Source organism: Saccharomyces kudriavzevii (genome assembly GCF_947243775.1).
Source record: "Saccharomyces kudriavzevii IFO 1802 strain IFO1802 genome assembly, chromosome: 4".
In the NCBI taxonomy this organism is placed as follows: Eukaryota; Fungi; Ascomycota; class Saccharomycetes; order Saccharomycetales; family Saccharomycetaceae; genus Saccharomyces; species Saccharomyces kudriavzevii.
The window spans coordinates 1,304,669-1,323,682 of record NC_079275.1 but is presented as its reverse complement, the minus strand read 5'-3'; the positions used below and the strand labels follow the sequence as shown (position 1 = coordinate 1,323,682).

The following is a 19,014-nucleotide window of genomic DNA, read 5'->3' as shown; positions in this document are numbered from 1 at the left end:
TGTATGAATACTTTATTTATATATTTGTAGTAGAAAAAAATCATACGTTTATAGTCTAGTGGTTTTGTGAAGAGAAATCAGAAGGTGATGCAGTGACTGAATCTTGCACGGACGGCGACACATTATCCAAAAACACGGGCTTTAATACTTGTTCATCAAAATTCTGGAACCATTGTGAGTCAGAATTGAAGATTGTGCCCAGCTTATCCCTCAAATTACGCTTATCGATTGAGGATCTTCCTGGATTAGGGCTGGTGTTTTCAGTTTCGTCCAGAACTCCTAGGGTATTGTCAACCATCAAGGATGAATGTTGAGGAATATTCTTGTTATTGTTGACTGCTAATTGGTCGATTGAGATATCTGGTGAATTGGTATCAGAATACGGCCCCAAATCTGTCTGCATAGGACCACTACTCATAAAATTAATTGCCCTTGGGGCCTCTATATCAAATTCGTCATCGGATGTATCTTCTTCACTTATACAGCCAGTCTTGATGTTTAAAACTTCCAACATTCCTGCAGTGGTACCCCCAAAAATGATAACTGTTAAGACAACAACAACGAGAACTGTTGCTAACAAAGTGAATTTATACTCACCTTGAATACCCAAGGCCAAAGCAACACCAACTGCCCCACGCAATCCTGCCCAAAATGTCATCATCTGATAATTGTAAGGTATTTCATCGGGAACAGAAATATTTTCTCCGGTGATTCCACTCATTGATCTGATTGTCTTCACCTTATATATCCAATTAATGAAGTGGGATAACGGAAAAACGGCACACCAACGAGCTACACATATAGAAATAGCAGCCACAATGATTAGCATTGGCTTATAGACTAGTTCCACTTCAGTAAAAAGCTCCAGACCTAGATAAATGAAGATGAAATTCTCTGATAATCTTGCTAACAGTTGGAAAATATACTTAATGGTAATTTGTGATCTTCTTGACATGTTGTAGTAGGCGTAATGTTTTAAAGTAATCCCGCAAAATAATAAGGAAACGATACCAGACATGTGACAACCGTTGGAAAAGAAATAGGATTCATAGGCAATTAATAGAATTAAACAACTCTCAATTTGAGGATAGCGCCTTATGTGAGTATGCTTCAACAGAAGAGCAACGAGTATTCCTATAAGAACACCGATCAGCAATGAAACGGAAAAAGTCATCAAAAAGAGGCCTGCCCCTTCAAAAACCGAAGAAAATGTTGCAGGTTGACCGTGGAATTTTTGGCAAGTCTCAAACATAACAATAGAAATAGCATCATTTAACAATGACTCCCCAAAAATAATTGTGTATAGTTTAGGGTCCACTTTATAGGCATTGAATATCGAAAGAATAGTGACGGGATCCGTAGCTGACAAAGTAGCACCGACAGACATTGCATCTGCAAATGAGATGTCGATACTTTCCAATCCCAAGAAAGTCCAAATATACAATATGATACCTATTACCACAGCAGATATGAAGGTGCCCGGTATGGCAAAAATCAAGATAGATACCATATTATTGAAAAAGTTGACTTGATTCAGTTCATACCCGCTATTCAAAATAATGGGCGGCAACAGAACATTGAAGAAATAGGATGAATTAAATGTGACGGTATCTTGGATATAATGGCCGGGAGACATTCTTATTATCAAGCCGATGACCATACCGTAAAAGATAGAAAGCACGGTTTCATGCACTGCTCTTATGCGTTTTTGAGTCAAGTAATAACCAGACCATAATGCAGAAATTAATAAGAGCAACATGATGAACAACGCCCATGAAGAGAACATTTCTTCAGTAACAGGGTTTAGGTCTACGTCAGGATCACCTGTTATGGGATCGTCACTATCCGGGAGATCTGGGGAAGGCAGAAGTTCATCATCATCATCAGAATCGACGGCCCTCTTGGCAGTGGTCAGCAGTACCCTAAAGGCTATATTTAACAGCACCTTGGATAACATCTTTTCATATAGTATGTGCTGATGATAATTTGAGATTGTCCTACGTACGACTTTTACTGTTTGCACCAAATGTTTAATGCCTGCATCTATATGACAATTTTGGGTGCTCTTACCGAACTTAGAAAAGCTACGGAAATAGGGAACTCTCACCGTAAATAATGATCATATACAGTTTGTGCAATGCCTATTGCTAAATATTCTACAAAATAGATCAACTTTCACGCCTCTTTAAGCAAAAACCTCTACTAGTCTGATCTGCCTGGAGCTGGATATATATCTAAACATCTTTGGTGTTGCTTAGTGAGCTCTAACGGGCCGAAAATGCTACACTCTTTACGTAAACGCTGACTACAATTACAAGAAACATAGAAGATAATGAACACTTGAAGTTTACGTGATACTGAACAGCTATGCCGGCTAATAAAATTGCGTATGATGCATCTTTCTTGATGCCTTTCTTGCTGATAACAATCCCCATCGGAGCATCTCAAATCCTCAAAAAAAAATTGAAAAACTTCTGAACAAGAAAAAAAGAAAAAGCATAAGCATAAGCAAATACACGATAGCGCATTTATCTAGTCGAAAATTTCATTAAAGCTGGTATACAGACCAAGAGTTATTTAGTGATGTCCCGCCCTATTGTTATTTCCGGTCCAAGTGGCACAGGTAAATCTACCCTATTGAAGAAATTGTTCGCCGAATATCCAGCTACCTTTGGATTTAGTGTTTCATCCACTACAAGATCTCCAAGAGCTGGTGAGGTAAACGGTAAGGACTACAACTTTGTTACTGTAGATGAGTTTAAATCCATGATTGAGAACAATGAATTTATCGAATGGGCCCAATTTTCTGGTAACTATTATGGCAGCACCGTCGCTTCCGTTAAAGAAGTCAGCAAAACCGGTAAAACTTGCATCTTAGATATCGATATGCAAGGTGTCAAATCTGTCAAGGCAGTCCCAGAATTAAATGCCAGATTTTTGTTTATCGCTCCGCCATCCGTCGACGATCTAAGAAAAAGGTTAGAGGGAAGAGGTACCGAAACTGAAGAATCCATTGCCAAGAGATTGAGCGCCGCTGAAGCTGAGTTGGTATACGCCAATACTGGTGCTCACGAAAAAATTATTGTCAATGATAACTTGGACAAGGCTTATAAGGAGTTGAAAGACTTTATTTTTGCCGAAAAATAATGTATCAGTATATAGACATTACTAAGCATATACCTGGCAAGATAGTGTTACCGTACAAGGAACAAACACCCTAAATACTAATTAGATAAAAATGTAAAAATGGGCAGAGCACCTGTAACGGTTCCTGTTCTCTCATTCATAATATTGCGACTTTTAAAACCTTCTTCTCGGACAACAGTGGCGAGCTATTAGCATAACGAGTGACAAGGCAAAGCTGCCGATAAGCAAATCTGCCGAACGGCTACGCCCCATGATACCGACAGCAGCATATCAAGTAATGCCAAGATCCTTCAACTATCTGCACCCAACAGGTTTGCGTGCTTAGTCATTGGTGTTGGACGGGCTATTTGATTCACTTAACAAACGGCCATCGTATAGGGGGGGTTAGGCGAGGCCCTCCCTTTCTCTTACACATCTGCAAAATTGTTTGTTACCCGAGTAACCGAGGATCGACTATCGAGGAAACCTAACCTAAGATATTTAAGGCACGAGCATCGGGGGATATATTCGACTATGTTCCCTTCATCTTACTCTTGAGAATGTTCATCTAAAGCATATCCAAAGACTTTCAAAAGCAAGTTGAAATAGTACTATATTTTCTCAAAATTAGCTTTATCAAAACAAAAAAATAATACAAAAAATAAATCATGGTAGCGCAGGTTCAAAAACAAGCCCCAGGTTTCAAGAAAACCGCTGTTGTAGACGGTGTCTTCGAGGAAGTTTCTCTTGAAACGTATAAAGGAAAATATGTTGTTTTAGCCTTTGTTCCACTGGCTTTTTCATTTGTCTGTCCAACTGAAATTGTGGCATTTTCCGACGCTGCCAAGAAATTCGAAGAACAAGGTGCGCAAGTTTTATTTGCCTCCACCGACTCTGAATATTCCTTGTTAGCATGGACCAACTTGCCCAGAAATGACGGTGGCTTAGGTCCAGTCAATGTTCCTTTGCTGGCTGATACGAACCATTCCTTGTCCAGAGACTACGGCGTCTTGATTGAGGAAGAAGGTATCGCTCTAAGAGGTTTATTCATCATCGATCCAAAGGGAGTAATTAGGCACATCACCATCAATGATTTGTCCGTAGGTAGAAACGTTAATGAAGCCTTGAGGTTGGTTGAAGGTTTCCAATGGACCGACAAAAACGGTACAGTCTTACCATGCAACTGGACCCCAGGTGCCGCCACCATCAAACCTGATGTCAAAGATTCCAAAGAGTACTTTGAAAGTATTAATAATTAGTTAATGTTTGTAAAATGAACTTAAGCCCCATAAAACGAGTAAAATTATATCGACCTATATATGATAACAGAAATGTTGTGTGTTTCTTCTGTCTTCTCTCTTTCTTGAAACAGATACTGTGGAAGCATTTTAAGAAAAGAAAAAAACATTCCAATGGAGGTTGAATGTGCTCTTTCACGCGTTCTATCCGCTTAATCATCTTTGTATCCAGAAGATGCGAAGGACCATTCAACGTATTGTTCCCACGCAGGTTCTTCCCCATATAGCCTACCTGCTAGGTCCAAATAACTCCCGACGGTTAACGAATCCATTGCATATGGTTCTTCGTCGGAAGTATATTCTACTTCATACTTGAAAACGTCTTTCGATTCGGTTAACGAATTGTGTACTTCCCGATTGATTTTTTCCAAATCGGCATAAAATTGCACAAAGCGAGTTGGAGTGAATAACTGCGGTGTGTAAGCCGGACCAAGTTTGCAGTCCTCTGGCATTTCAATTGGAATAGTTTTATCCCTATTTTTCTCCTTCTTCTTCTTCTTCTTTTTTTCTTCCATCCTCTCGCCTTTAATTTCTAGGCCGATATCACTCTTATTCACTTCATCCTGCAGTAGAGAATCTTCCATAGTCTTATCTAATGATTCAAAAAATTCATCCCACGGCTTATATTCCGAAGTTGCAAAGTTGGAGTCACTTGCTATGTCGCTTATATTATATTCCCAGATCCTGAAGGCAGGATTAAAGGTTGGAATCACGGAACCGCCTATGTTCACAATAGAATAACGTTCGATAAGTTCTTCTCTGGTGATTGGCTTTTTCTTTTTGTTGTCTTTCTTCTTCTTCTTTTTCTTTTTCTTTTCTTCGCTCTCAGAACCTTCGACCTCCACTCGTTCTAACTTATTCCATACTTTTCGGTAGTACGTATCACGGACGGTGCCCATGTACGCTTCTTTATTAGATGGTTTGGCCCCCATCAAAAAGACTTCCTTTGCCGCCATGGCGTGATCCAAAACTCTATTCAACTCAGTTTCATCATCTTCTTCGGCGATATCTCCCCCTTCTTGAAGACGATTATATTGCTCTACGCCTTTCATAAGTGACTTTCTTGCCTTTTTACCATCTGTTGGTATAAAGTGATCAATATTCATATGACCATATAGTCCCCCAATAATTATGTCTCTGTATTCGTGAGTCCATAGGGTAAACTTGTCATAGCATGATTGATCGAAATTTTTCGCGATCGGAGGCACGTGCCCACTTAACCATACTTTCATTCCTCTACTTCTTAACTCTTCTAAAACATAGCCGAACCAGAGCAAGAGTTGATAACCTGGCTCCTTTTTAGAATTACAATTGTCAACTAGAGGATTGGCCTTAAACAAGTACAGTGTGTTAATCGACAAAACGGCAAGCTTCCCTGGAATGACTTCAGTCAAAAACGAAGCACTTCTATCAAATGTCCTTTGCTGTTCTTGCGGAACAAAGTTCTTCCAAATCCTATAATATTCTCTTGTCTGTAAAGTTGGCCCTAGTGCAAACATGTTGTGTGGGAAAACATCATTGTTTCCAAGACTTGGAACGACAGATACATCGAAATCTCTTGGATCCTCTTCGTTCCCAGCACTGAATAATGCAGTCATTTCATCCGCAACAACGTTATTCATGTCAAAAATCTGCATTTCTGTTCTTGGATTTTTTCGGTCATTGTCATGCCTGACATTATCACCTGTCCAAATGACAAAGTCAATCCTATCTCTCAGGTTTTCCTTAACCCATCTCAACGTCTCCTCCATTAGCACAATGGGAGAATCACATCCAGACATTGCCTTCCCGAACTTGGGAGCAGTATCCTTCTTTTTGCTAGGTTTTCCTGTATGGCAAACTGCATTGATGGAACTTCCCTCCACATAGTAAGGATCAGGGTGAATGTCAGTGATGTGAAGGAATCTACCGTGCAACTTTCTCTCCTTACCTGTTTTCACGTCTCTTATAGTTACTGGCGCCCTAGGTGTTAAACCCAACTTTGTGAATTCCTCGCCATTGAACAATTGAAGAGACCTGTCATCACCGCTACCCTGTAAAAGTTTGGAGAAAACTGTGATATGTTGAAACCTAGCATTAATTATAAACACGAGAAACACCAAAATGCAGGTCGACAGGACAGCAATCAACGATTTTTTCTTTGGTCGACTCATGCTTACATCGTGCACCTTACTCTTACCCACTACGACCATTGAAAAGCAGCGAACTTGCTCTACTACTACTCACCGAAAACAACAATTGGAGACAAGGGGATACAAAACCTATGTGTTACTACTCTAACTCAAACTAAAAAAAAAAAACCTGGTATCGGCCGACTTTGAACTTTCTTCTACCTAAACTGTATCCTTAGTCTGACACCTCCCAAACAAATCTTGTAATTAAAAATGCAATATAACTTCAAACGTGCCGAATGCTAATACGAAAACTTTGTCCTTCCGTTTCGGGTAACAGGGACATTATTTTCATTCCGTGTACAATGATCATATTACGCATTCTGCCCGACACACCCAAAGAAGACGCCGCACAGGAAAGCAGATCACATTTCCTCATTCGGCAATAAACCACGTCCCAATTGGGACATGACGCGCGCCAAAATCCCGGAATGGTAAACATCAGACGCGGTTTCCGTGCAGGGATACGTCGATATTTTCAATATCAATGCTGTATTGGGTTAATGGTAAGAGATATTTTCAGCCAGATTTTTCGTTTACCCATTGTTTATTTGTTTGACTTTAATCGCTGATGAATGTTTATAAATATATATATGGTGTGGATCCCATAATCTTGCTATCATAAATGATATCTTGTATCTCTTTCTTTCCACCGCTCCCCTACATTTCTAGTGTACTTGGATCTATACAAAAATAACAGCAACAATCACAAAGACAAAAGCAAAGACATTATATAATATGGAAAGCAGAAACACCGTGCTTCCTTCTTTACCGGCCATTCTTACAAGTAATTCTAATTCGCCCTTCCAAAGCCATGCTCTACCAAACACAAACTTTCCAAGCGACGAACAAGGTGTCATCAGGCTCCCACCTTTAGTCACGTCTGTGCACCTCCCAGGATCGGTAGTAAGTGTTTGCAAGAGCTCATGCAATGAGGAAAGGCCAAAAAGTGAGGGGCCAGTAAGCTTCCCAATGCAAAGCGTTGACACATCTAGGACGCCTTTATCCAAATCTAAAAAGCTGGACTCTCATTCGCCATTTACACCAACAGTCAAGAACTCTTTCAAACAGTCGGCTCAAAGTACGCATTCTTATAAAAAAGTCAATATTCTTACACCTTTATCTGCTGCTAAGGCCATCTTGACGCCAATCGCAAAACATGAAAAGAAGAGATCATTTGCATTCATCACGCATTCACAAGAAACGTTTCCCAAGAAGGAACCGAAGATAGATAACGCTCGGTTAGCCCGTCGGAAAAGGAGAAGAACGTCGTCGCATGAGCTAGGAATATTGCAGACTGCATTTGATGAATGTCCTACGCCCAATAAGGCCAAGAGAATAGAATTATCGGAACAGTGTAATATGTCCGAAAAATCGGTTCAAATATGGTTTCAGAACAAAAGGCAGGCGGCTAAGAAGCACAAGAATAACAATGGCGATGCCAGCCGTTGCAAGCTTCATTCTAATGACTCGATCCCTATGATATCTTATTCAGATGCTACGTTACAAATCACCTCTACACCAACAAATTCGAATAAGACAATTACTGCGGAGTTATTAAAGACTTCCCCCCCTAACAGCTCTACATCAATTTTTGAAGACCATCATATAACGCCATGCAAGCCGAGTAGCCAATTAAAGTTTCATGGTAAAGTCAAAAGAGCACTATCAAGCACCGGTCATAACGAATTGACAAAAAGTCCTAAGAAAGAAAATCGTTTAAAATTCAATGCCTATGAAAGGAAACCCCTAGGAGAAATTCATTTGAACTCCTTCAATAACTGATGTTTTCTCAGTTGTGATTTTGGCGCAAACATGCTTGTCAAAATTCATAAAAATTATTGCGCAAGACAACAATTGTCACTACACACCAAGGATGTTTTTCTGCAGCCTTGGAAGTTTTTTGCCACGCACGCGTATATAGATGTAATATTATATTCTTTCAAGGGCCCATTTCTCCCTGAAACTTGTAAAAACACAAAGGTAAAATTATTGTCACAGAATTAATTTCCTTCTTTTTATTTTCTTCTAAAAAGAATTCAATCAGGAAGTGCTATGTAAATATATGTACTTGTACAAAAAAGGATTAAATTTGGTTAACCTTATCAGTTTAAGTTCTTCTTCTACCAGTGGTTTTGGTATGTTGACCTCTAACACGCAAGCCCCAGAAATGTCTGACACCACGGTGGGCTCTGATCTTCTTTAATCTTTCCAAGTCATCTCTCAATTTGGATTCGACATTGTTAGCCAAACTGTGGTAGTCCTTACCGTCAGTGATGTCGTTTTGACGGTTCAAGAACCAAGCTGGGATTTTGTAGTGAGTTGGGTTTTGCATAATTTGGACAATTCTTTCCAATTCTTCTTGAGTCAATTCACCAGCTCTCTTGTGTAAATCAACATCGGCCTTCTTACAGACCAAGTTGGAGTAACGACGACCAACACCTTTGATAGTGGTCAAGGCGTAAACGATCTTGATGTTACCGTCAACGTTAGTGTTCAACAAACTGTATAAGAATAAAAAATTCGGTGAGAAACCGAATTCATCAATAAACGTTAGTAAATAGAAAACACACAATAATTGTAGTGGCTGGAAGAAAGATCGGTAAAAATAGAAAGTTGGATTCATTAATTTTGGACCTTCCGAAATCCTCCTTTGAAAGCTAATTAGTTGCATACTACGTTATAACCTATCATTCCTGCATATTTGCGATGCTTTACTAATCATAGATTCTTATTCCTCAGTTGTTTCCTTCTTTATTGTTAAGAATAGAATTTGTTCATCAAGTCTCATTATTGCGTCCAAACGTACTCTAGGAAGGTCGCCATTGTATTGAAGGGTGATCATACACCAATATTCTTTAAGTCATATTTTTATCTCTTTCATTCCCAGGTTTTCAGCCGATTTTGCCACGGTTTATCTTCGATCTCTTAACATACCGTAAAATGTGTTGGAAGGAACCTTGTTCTTGGACAACTAAAGACATCTTTATCCGCTCTTGTGTATACGTTCACTTGTTTCTCAATGTATAAACTGTAACCACTAACAATCTGGTGTCTTTAATCGGGCCCAATTTTGATAATATCAGTATGGAATGACAGATGGATTCCCGCTTTGCTGGGAGATGCGCACTGTCCCGGCCGCGATACTGAGAAGGACACGGGGAAGGAAAAGGGCGTCTTTTGATACCGCAATTGCCCTGAACCTGCGCCTTTGCCTTAGGCCGCCTAAAAACGGCACGACAAAGAGAATTTCAGATAAACTGTATGGGTGTAAAACGTACGGATGTTGTGCGTCTTGGCGGCTAGTTAAAATTCGATAAATACTATAAGCCTGATAAAGAAATATGGTGTTTCATGAAAAAATGTATGGAGTTGGCTTCTTTTTCCTAGATATACCAAGATTTTCGGAAGTTGGGTCGAATAACGTCCATATGTTCTCTTGGGTACGATATCGTGACGTTGATTTGAGGTCTTGGATACTCAAATGAGGAATCACACTTCACGGCTCCGATTACTAGGGTTGCCATTGCTCAAAGTCTCTGAACTACTTGTGATCTATAAATTCAAGTTTGTTCTTGTACCTGTCAGGGCTCAAGCTAGAATGGCGTCGTGACTACCAAGAAAACAAACACAAGAAGTAATTGAAACATCCACGCGCTACGCTGAACTAAATCTTCAGATCATAAGCTCTCCATCACAAGAACGTAGAAACAAGGTATATTCAAATTCCCGTTTTACCACACTCTGAAATCATTAGCTTCATTGTTAAAAATGAATGAACGAATACGTTTCGCGTCCGGGTATCTTTGAAAAATTTTCGAGAGGGATTTGGGCGATGAGCTATACAGCAAATTTGCATGAGATAGCAAACTATATATGAACACATATACGGCTAACGTCTGAATATCGTAAAGGAGACAAGAAGAAACTACACACAGCTGTTCTGATCATGTCAAAGACAAGATACTATTTGGAACAATGCATTCCTGAAATGGATGACCTAGTGGAGAAGGGACTCTTTACTAAAAATGAAGTTTCCTTAATCATGAAGAAACGAACCGATTTCGAACATAGGCTGAACTCTAGAGGCTCCAGTATAAATGACTACATAAAATACATCAATTATGAAACTAATGTTAACAAGTTGCGAGCCAAGAGGTGTAAGAGAATCTTACAAGCCAAAAAGACTAACAGTCTATCCGATTGGTCCATTCAGCAAAGAATAGGATTTATTTATCAGAGAGGAACAAACAAGTTTCCACAAGAACTAAAGTTTTGGGCAATGTATCTGAACTACATGAAAGCCAGAGGCAATCAAACATCATACAAAAAGATTCACAACATTTATAATCAATTATTGAAATTGCATCCAACGAATGTGGATATATGGATTAGTTGCGCGAAATACGAATATGAAGTTCATGCTAATTTCAAGAGTTGTAGAAATATCTTCCAAAATGGATTGAAGTTCAATCCTGACATACCTAAACTATGGTACGAATACGTAAAATTTGAGTTAAATTTCATTACTAAGTTGATCAACAGAAGAAAAGTAATGGGTCTAATTAATGAACGAGAACAAGAGCTTGATATGCTAAATGAGCAAAAGACTGGAGAGTCCAACGGTGAAGAGAAATCACACGTGCAAGTCCCGTCGACTGGTGATTCAATGAAGGATAAGTTGAATGAGTTACCTGAAGCTGACATGAGTGTGCTAGGTAACGCAGAGACAAACCCGGCTTTGCGTGGTGATATTGCATTAACTATTTTTGATGTTTGTATAAAGACTTTAGGGAAACATTACATCAACAAGCATAAAGGCTATTATGCCATTTCGGACTTTAAAATGAATATTGAACTAAACAAAGAGGCATTAAATTACCTGTTCAACCAGTCAATAAAATATATCCAATTATTTGATGAATTCCCTGACTTGGAAAGAGATTATCTAATCAACCACGTATTACAATTTTGGAAAAACGATATGTACGATCTTTCGCTCCGCAAGGATTTACCAGAATTGTATTTGAAAACAATAATGATTGACACTACTCTAAATATCAGACATATGCCAGTGGAAAAACTTGATATTGACCAATTGCAGTTGTCTGCCAAGAAATATTTTGCATACGTATCGAAATTGGATAGCTTACTAGTGAAGTCGTTGAAGAATGAGTATTGTTCTTACTTACAAGACAACTATTTGAAGAAAATGAATTCAGAAGATGATCCTAGATACAAAATTCTAGACTTAATCATCAATAAACTTTAAATAGGGTACTGTACATTTGTAAATGCTATTATAAATCAAATTAATGTTAATTCTGTTAATATTACAATAAAAGAAAAAAAAAAGGAAGACCGGTGTATGATACAAAAGTTCAAAACAAATCTTATTTTTCACTTCAATTAATAACGAATATAATCGCCCTTTTCTCGTGACTTGTGTGACTTGTTACATCCAATTTTGAGTTTGGAAAAAATCGTATATTCTATTTGCTTTAATGGCGTCTATATTGAGTAGTTCCCTACATGCACTTTTACTCAGGTTCCCACCAGTCTTCAATAATTCCCTAAACATCACTTCTTTTATGACGAGGTATGGCTTTGGTAATATCTTGAGTTGTATGCAAAGTTGCTGTTCATCATTGGACAACAGCGCGTAGTCCGAGGCATGTTGTATATCACTTATAGTCATGTTTTTCTTCCTACCACCATTTTCACTATAGTTTTGTGTATACTCTGCGTTTGATCTATGCGCGGAATTCGACCTATAACGACCGTTTCCCTCATTTAATGCTGCCGCCGTAGAAGAGCCGAATTTCTCAAACGTGCTAATTCTTGCTTGTTTATCTCGCTCGTATTTAAGTCCTGCTTCTAGTGTGATTAGTCCGTTACTCCTCCATTCTTGCAACTGCTGTATTCTCGCCCTACACTGTAGCTCCTCCAGTATATCCCTACTGAATTCCTCAAAATCCTGTGCAGTCATGACACGGGCGAATGGTTTGATTCGATTGTACAATTCTTTTGCTTCCTTGCTTCTTTTTTTATCAATGGCTTGCAATTTCCTGTAATCCATTAAATGGTTATCGAGTAATAACCTTTTCTTTTCTGCCCTTGTCGTCAATCTGGAATTGTAAATGTCCAAAATAGCAAACTTCAGCTCGATGTCTAGAGGTTGATCATCGGGTTCAAATACCATATCCTTGACAGGTCCTTCCGCCTCGTTTTCAAATTCCGTTTCAAACTCCAATCTTCCAGGCATAAAACCCTGCACCTCATGACAACTCGGAACAGATGCCATGGGCTTTCTTGGAGGCTCTAATGGTCTTTCTCTGAAGGACTCGATTCTATGTCTTCGCTGTTCTAGAAATTCATCTTGTGGGACATGGATATTTTGAGTAATGTCAGGTATTGGATAGTAACTGCTTTCAAGATAATATTTTAGATAGTGTTCTTTCACTTCTTCTTTGTCTCTGCTGCCCACATGATCAGCAATATCCTGCCAATTGCCGAGCCCAGAAGTCTGTGCACCCTTTATCAACTGTAATTCTTCATCCGCACCCCAGTTAGGACAAAGAATAGGATATGAATTCGTCTCTATTATTCTGTAATCATGGTAAGGGCGATGTTTTCCTGTGTATGAGCCTTGTGAAAAGCAAGGCACGCATAAGTCGTATTCTGGGCAGATAGCACATGAAACTCTTACTCTGTTCGTGCAATCTGCTGAACAAACATCACAATGGAACTTGTTTGACATCCCTTCCACTAAATGTGTATATACGAAGACTGATCTAGAGTCCTATCTAGAACTGAATATTTCCAGAGAGCCAAAAAACCTTAGTAACGTCTAGCTAACCATCGCGACTCTAACATACATCCTCCCAGTCATGTTGATTTCACTTTTGTCGTAAGCTATTGAAATTGCCCGCGGAAAAAGCATCCCTACTTCAACATCCATACATTCTTATTGTGTTACACCCATACATTTAAACTGCTCTTTTTTCGTCGCTGGATTTCTTTCTTTAAGGTATTTTTGGAATTTCACCAGGAGGGTCCGCACTCATCGAGATTGTTTCTTCAGGCAGCCGATAGCATTGAGAGATGAGGGAGAAGGTTCAGACGTAGGTTTGCCGGAGGGGAACTGACAATGCTCCCGTTAGCAGATTTGTTAAGGGTGAAATTCAAGTAAACACATAAAGTATAGTACTGTTAACATAGTTAATATTTTGAAGGCTCAGGATACGGTATAATAGACAAAGACAAACTTGATAAAAAATGGTACGTACCAAGAGATGTTAATAGAATACCGGATATGATGGATTTGGCGTCGAAAACATGAACCAAGGGCAGAATTTATAAACGAACTGAAAACAGTGGAAACTAGAGAAACTAGAGAAACAATAGGACACACATATGACTACGAGACATCAGTCTTCATGATTTAGGAGAATGTCTAAAGAAAACACTTAGCACCATTATGTTATTTTGCGTTCGGATGATGCACTCTATCTTGTCCAGTGATTTTGAAGAAGGAGTATTTACTAACTTTAGTTATCATTTTGATTATTATTATTCCCACAGGGTAGAGTTAGAACTAAGACTGTCAAGCGTGCCTCCAAGGCTTTGATTGAACGTTACTATCCTAAGTTAACTTTGGATTTCCAAACTAACAAGAGACTTTGTGATGAAATCGCCACCATCCAATCCAAGAGATTGAGAAACAAGATTGCCGGTTATACCACCCATTTGATGAAAAGAATCCAAAAGGGTCCAGTTAGAGGTATTTCTTTCAAATTGCAAGAAGAAGAAAGAGAAAGAAAGGATCAATACGTTCCAGAGGTCTCTGCTTTGGACTTGTCTCATTCTAATGGCGTTTTGAACGTTGACAACCAAACGTCTGACTTGGTTAAGTCTTTAGGTTTGAAGTTGCCATTATCTGTCATCAATGTTTCCGCTCAAAGAGACAGACGCTACAGAAAGAGAACCTAAGAAGGATGAATTAGTATAGTTTATTATCATGTCATCTATTTTATTCCATTTCGTTGAGGACTCTCCTTATGTATAGTTAAATAAGTTCAATATCATCTAAAATACGAAAGATATGATTCATTATTAGTAATATATTCTCCTCTCAAAAGCATTTTATTACTATATATAGCAAATATGAACGATACTATGAACCGCTTATATAATATTGAGTATCTCATTGGCTAAGCTTTTAATTTTCCTTATTTTTTCCTCTAACTTCTGACCTTGTTCTTCCAAGGCGTCAGCCCTATCATTGACTACAGAAATAACACCTTTGAATTTAAAGCTTAATTCTATTCGTTTCTTGATTACCTCTTGGTAAAGCTGGTACTGTTGATCAAGAATTTCTTGACCCTTGTTTGTCCACTCCTCCAACGTTGAATCGGCCACGCTGACGAAGAATTCTTGATCATCTTCTGCTATATCAGCTGGTAACATACTGGAATAGTCTTGAAGGCAGGTTTCTAGAAGATCTGGCTTGTCGAAAAGATAATTCTTTATTTTCTGGTAACTACCGGGGTTTTCGATTGCTTCTTGTGACTTTTCCTTGGCTGGAGAGGATGCATTTTCATCGTTTAACGGAAATTCAGAGAGGTTAGTCGCTGCATCTGAAGGGAGCTGTTTAGTTCTTTTCTGAGCATAAGCTTTCTCCTCCGTGGAAGAACCAAAATTTTCATATTTTCCTGACGTTGTTTTTTCTTTTAGAGCTCTTTTTTTTGAAATTGGCGTTAAAAGCTGAAATCCTGTTGGCTCAGTTTTAACATTGGGTGTGTCGTTAACGGGCACAGTGTTTTCTTTCTTTTTGCCCTCGGAAGGTTTTACAATAAGGGAGGGATTCAACAGAAATGCAGAAAGGTCTTGTTTATCTCCGCCTTTCATCTTCTTCTCCTGGAGTTTGGGAACAACCTTATGCTTTGTTGTACTTGAGCGGCTATTTGTACTTGGAGAAAATTGTTTATTATTTTCTTTCCTCTTTGCGGTGTCATCATTGTTCAAAGACTCTTTGGATGTAGGAGAGTACAATGCCAATTCAGCTGCAGGTTCGGTCTTTATTACAGTCATATGGGGCGATGTTTTGCTTTCGCCTTCTATTTGTGTATTTTATGTAATGTTGGAATATATTGATTTTTTTTAGTTTTTTTGTAGTAACTCATTTTTTCTACCTAGAATAAATAATAAAAGGCCAAAACATTAATTCTTCAAAAAATGTTGAAACTTATTTAGGAGGTTACAATAATGCTCTATAAACATCGATAACAGTTTTGATCTCTCATTGCAGATGCGGCTGTTCAGGCGCGTACCTCTTTGTGGGAAGAATAATCAACTATCCAATAAATACTAGCACAACAAATTGATACACTCATTTATGTAGCTAAAATATACGGTGTTAAGAGAATGACGCACACTATCAGACGAGTGAAATAAGTTTCTAGTGACCATTAAAATCTTGTGACATTTGTTGGGATTCAATTTTTGATAAGATTGATAATATTATGTATATAGAATATACTAGAAGTTCTCCTCATGGATTTAGGAATCCACGAAAGGGAATCGACAATTTTACATAATCTTATTGTAATTTCTTCCTTCATTTTATACGTCGTTATTCGTCGATCCTATTGCATTATCAATCTTGCACTTCAGCTTCCAATAAATTCAATGACTGTTCTGAATTTCATTTCACTGTTCTGATAATTTTCATCATCTTCTTAACACCGTATATGATAATCTTCTAGTTACGTGATTGAATGTATTAATCAGCTGTACTAGTAATTGATGGATAGTTGATTATTGTTCCAACAGTTTCAGACTTTCAGTGAACTCAGTGAAAGCTGAAGCGCAATGATAATGCAAACAATTGTTACAGAATTTCGCTGGACTTCATTTTCAACAGTCCCGTAGGTGTCAGTCAATATAATCTAATCATATTCAAGTAGCTGTTTTTGAGGCAAAAATCTCCACTTAAAGAGCCTTGTTGGCGCAATCGGTAGCGCGTATGACTCTTAATCATAAGGTTAGGGGTTCGAGCCCCCTACAGGGCTTATTTTTAATTCACATTTTATCGAATTTTGCAGTAGCCAGCAAAAGTGCTGCAAGGAAATCTGTTACTTTTTTATTAATGCTTTTATTTTACTCATTATAAACTTTAAGATCAACGAATTAACAGGCTGTTTTTACTTTTTTGATTGATTCTTCTTGTGTTCGTTCGTAAAGGCCTTCTGCTGCGGCTCATCTGGTTCATGTTTTGGCTCGTTTGGGTCATCAGCAAGCTCGCTACAAATCTTAAAACCGAAATGATTTTCAACCATGTGCTCTACGGCAACATAACCGTACAAATTGACAAATCTTCTTCTTACTATGATGTTGTTATGTGAGTCCGGCTTGATTTGCACCAAAACCTTCCTCCACGTCATCGTTTCTTGCCATTCTCTGGCAATGCGTTCTTGAATCCTGTTGACACTCTCATTAGGATATATGAGTTTCTTAACAATGGGCCTATTTTCATAATGTGGTGGAGGCAATTCTTCCGGATGGTAAAGTTTGTCATGAATGATTTCATCTTTCCTTACTGCAGGGTCTTTGATATATTCTTGATTTGGTATTGCTGCTGTCAGTACTGATAAAGCAGACAAAACTGTATTAGCCTCCTTTGGGGGTTCGAAATTTTGACCATCCGTAGTTACTCCTTGTTCACTGTCTGAATCTGAAGTGGCCTCATTAGTTTGGCCTCTAATATATTTATTTACCTTACCTCCATGTATGACTGCCTGAGGCAAGGTCCACTGCAAAGTCGCCTTTTTATTTGGGCTTTCTGCCGGAATTTCACCAACATTATTATCATTTTCGTCAGAGGACAACGATGGCCCATTACTTACTGGGCTATCCGAGGGGTCATATTCGCTAGAATTTGGAGGATCCTTATTTTCTTTCCTAATTTTCTGAACTTTATTTATGCCGCGCCAATCTAAATATAAAAGGGCAGCAGTTCGTAATGGAACGATACCATCATCCAAGATATTGGCATAGACGGTTCTTCTCTTGAAGGATTCAAATACTTTCTTGGCTGGTGCTTGCGGAAGAACTTCTAATATGTACTTGGAATGTTCTGAATTTGCGTCATCCTCTGTATACAACCCATCTTTGGATGTTAAAGGTGTATATTTTAAATTCAAGTCCCTTCCTGTCAAACCAAGGGCGCCCATATCAAGTGGAACAGATAAATAAAAGGGGAAGTCACCAATGACTCCAATAAAGGGACTTGCCAACGTAATGAAGTTGACGGGTTTAACACCCTTCACTGGATCAAAAAAGCTTGGTCGTTTAACAGTTATGTAACGTACTGCCATGGATTGGGTAGGCCCACCCAGAGAATGTCCAATGAATGATATTCTGTCCACTCTGTATTTCTTATTCAACTCGTCAACAGTCTCAAGGACATATTTACCAACCCTGACACCCAAGCAATGTATACCATGCCCGGATTTACCCACGTTGTCCATACAACCTCGTACAATTATATTCGGATTAACAGCTTCATCCATAGGAAATGTCATTTCTTCAATTTTGTCTTTCATATATAACATATCGCACCCAATATTGGAAAATATACCATGCGTCACGATAACGAGATGAACAGGCTTATTTGGGAATTTTGGTGGTAAATCCCAAAGGGATTTAGTGTCCCACATCTCCAAAGAAACACCTTCAGTACTCACAAAACGTCCGCCGGATTTCTTGACCGCCTTTCTTGTGGTCCCTATCCTAAAGGTAAATTGCAACCTCGGAATTGTAGTGACAGCCAATTGTGAAATTATGTCTATAGTCCATGAATAAATAGAACTGTCATTAACCCTCGAATTCTTATTCAACAGAATTTTTACTTTGAATCTTTCATCCGGCTTTAAATTTTCAATAAATGGAATAGCTTCTTTTCCTGGGAATTTACGGTTCTCATTGTAATTATGCGGCCTAATATCAATATAAAAGGAATATGGCCCCGCCAAATAAACCGGTCGGAGAAGGGAGCTTTCCTCATTTTTGATTCTCACATATAATTGGGATACGTCTAATCCTTGTCCTTTAAGCACATTTTTGTTCACGGAGAACTTATACCGATATAATTCACCTATTCTTAATGTCTTTCTTTCATCCGCCAATAGGATACCATCAGAGCCACTTGTCTCGAGCGAATTTTTCATCCGAAGAATATTGTAAGGCATGAGAGAATCAGAGCAAAATTTAGAGCGGTCTTTTAAAATATGCAGGCGAACAATAGCGACGTCAACGCTTATGCTCCTTATTTCCTGCTAAGTATTGATTTAACATCCCATAATAAACAATACCAGAAAACGGCATTGACGATATTCGCGCTTACCTTCGGAAGCGGA

The 19,014-nt window shown here is 38.6% G+C and overlaps 11 protein-coding genes and 1 non-coding gene across 12 annotated transcripts; 6 read left to right on the top strand and 6 right to left on the bottom strand.

Moving 5' to 3' along the window:
- Positions 1-55: 55 nt before the first annotated feature.
- NHX1 (bifunctional K:H/Na:H antiporter NHX1) lies at positions 56-1,957 on the bottom strand (the record flags this gene model as incomplete). The annotated part of the gene is made up of 1 exon (XM_056227234.1): positions 56-1,957. The coding sequence occupies one exon, from the start codon at positions 1,955-1,957 to the stop codon at positions 56-58; it is 1,902 nt and encodes a 633-aa protein (XP_056087076.1).
- A 626-nt stretch (positions 1,958-2,583) lies between these two features.
- On the top strand, positions 2,584-3,147 carry GUK1 (guanylate kinase; the record flags this gene model as incomplete). The annotated part of the gene is made up of 1 exon (XM_056227233.1): positions 2,584-3,147. The coding sequence occupies one exon, from the start codon at positions 2,584-2,586 to the stop codon at positions 3,145-3,147; it is 564 nt and encodes a 187-aa protein (XP_056087075.1).
- Positions 3,148-3,794: 647 nt separating this feature from the next.
- On the top strand, positions 3,795-4,385 carry TSA2 (thioredoxin peroxidase TSA2; the record flags this gene model as incomplete). The annotated part of the gene is made up of 1 exon (XM_056227232.1): positions 3,795-4,385. One exon carries the CDS (start codon positions 3,795-3,797, stop codon positions 4,383-4,385), a length of 591 nt encoding a protein of 196 aa, XP_056087074.1.
- Positions 4,386-4,576: 191 nt separating this feature from the next.
- Positions 4,577-6,616, bottom strand: PPN1 (endopolyphosphatase; the record flags this gene model as incomplete). Its single annotated transcript, XM_056227231.1, has 1 exon — positions 4,577-6,616. One exon carries the CDS (start codon positions 6,614-6,616, stop codon positions 4,577-4,579), a length of 2,040 nt encoding a protein of 679 aa, XP_056087073.1.
- Positions 6,617-7,333: 717 nt separating this feature from the next.
- YHP1 (Yhp1p) lies at positions 7,334-8,380 on the top strand (the record flags this gene model as incomplete). The annotated part of the gene is made up of 1 exon (XM_056227230.1): positions 7,334-8,380. One exon carries the CDS (start codon positions 7,334-7,336, stop codon positions 8,378-8,380), a length of 1,047 nt encoding a protein of 348 aa, XP_056087072.1.
- Positions 8,381-8,705: 325 nt separating this feature from the next.
- Positions 8,706-9,579, bottom strand: RPS18A (40S ribosomal protein uS13; the record flags this gene model as incomplete). Its single annotated transcript, XM_056227229.1, has 2 exons — positions 8,706-9,099; positions 9,533-9,579. The coding sequence occupies 2 exons, from the start codon at positions 9,577-9,579 to the stop codon at positions 8,706-8,708; spliced, it is 441 nt and encodes a 146-aa protein (XP_056087071.1).
- Positions 9,580-10,544: 965 nt separating this feature from the next.
- Positions 10,545-11,867, top strand: UTP6 (snoRNA-binding rRNA-processing protein UTP6; the record flags this gene model as incomplete). Its single annotated transcript, XM_056227228.1, has 1 exon — positions 10,545-11,867. The coding sequence occupies one exon, from the start codon at positions 10,545-10,547 to the stop codon at positions 11,865-11,867; it is 1,323 nt and encodes a 440-aa protein (XP_056087070.1).
- A 183-nt stretch (positions 11,868-12,050) lies between these two features.
- ADA2 (chromatin-binding transcription regulator ADA2) lies at positions 12,051-13,355 on the bottom strand (the record flags this gene model as incomplete). Its single annotated transcript, XM_056227227.1, has 1 exon — positions 12,051-13,355. One exon carries the CDS (start codon positions 13,353-13,355, stop codon positions 12,051-12,053), a length of 1,305 nt encoding a protein of 434 aa, XP_056087069.1.
- Positions 13,356-13,873: 518 nt separating this feature from the next.
- On the top strand, positions 13,874-14,587 carry RPS17B (40S ribosomal protein eS17; the record flags this gene model as incomplete). The annotated part of the gene is made up of 2 exons (XM_056227225.1): positions 13,874-13,876; positions 14,180-14,587. The coding sequence occupies 2 exons, from the start codon at positions 13,874-13,876 to the stop codon at positions 14,585-14,587; spliced, it is 411 nt and encodes a 136-aa protein (XP_056087068.1).
- A 195-nt stretch (positions 14,588-14,782) lies between these two features.
- On the bottom strand, positions 14,783-15,688 carry ECM11 (Ecm11p; the record flags this gene model as incomplete). Its single annotated transcript, XM_056227224.1, has 1 exon — positions 14,783-15,688. The coding sequence occupies one exon, from the start codon at positions 15,686-15,688 to the stop codon at positions 14,783-14,785; it is 906 nt and encodes a 301-aa protein (XP_056087067.1).
- Positions 15,689-16,595: 907 nt separating this feature from the next.
- Positions 16,596-16,668, top strand: Skdi_4.trna25K. The gene has a single exon. It is a non-coding gene; the product is annotated as a tRNA-Lys (tRNA).
- Positions 16,669-16,800: 132 nt separating this feature from the next.
- Positions 16,801-18,846, bottom strand: SKDI04G6470 (putative hydrolase; the record flags this gene model as incomplete). Its single annotated transcript, XM_056227223.1, has 1 exon — positions 16,801-18,846. One exon carries the CDS (start codon positions 18,844-18,846, stop codon positions 16,801-16,803), a length of 2,046 nt encoding a protein of 681 aa, XP_056087066.1.
- Positions 18,847-19,014: the final 168 nt, after the last annotated feature.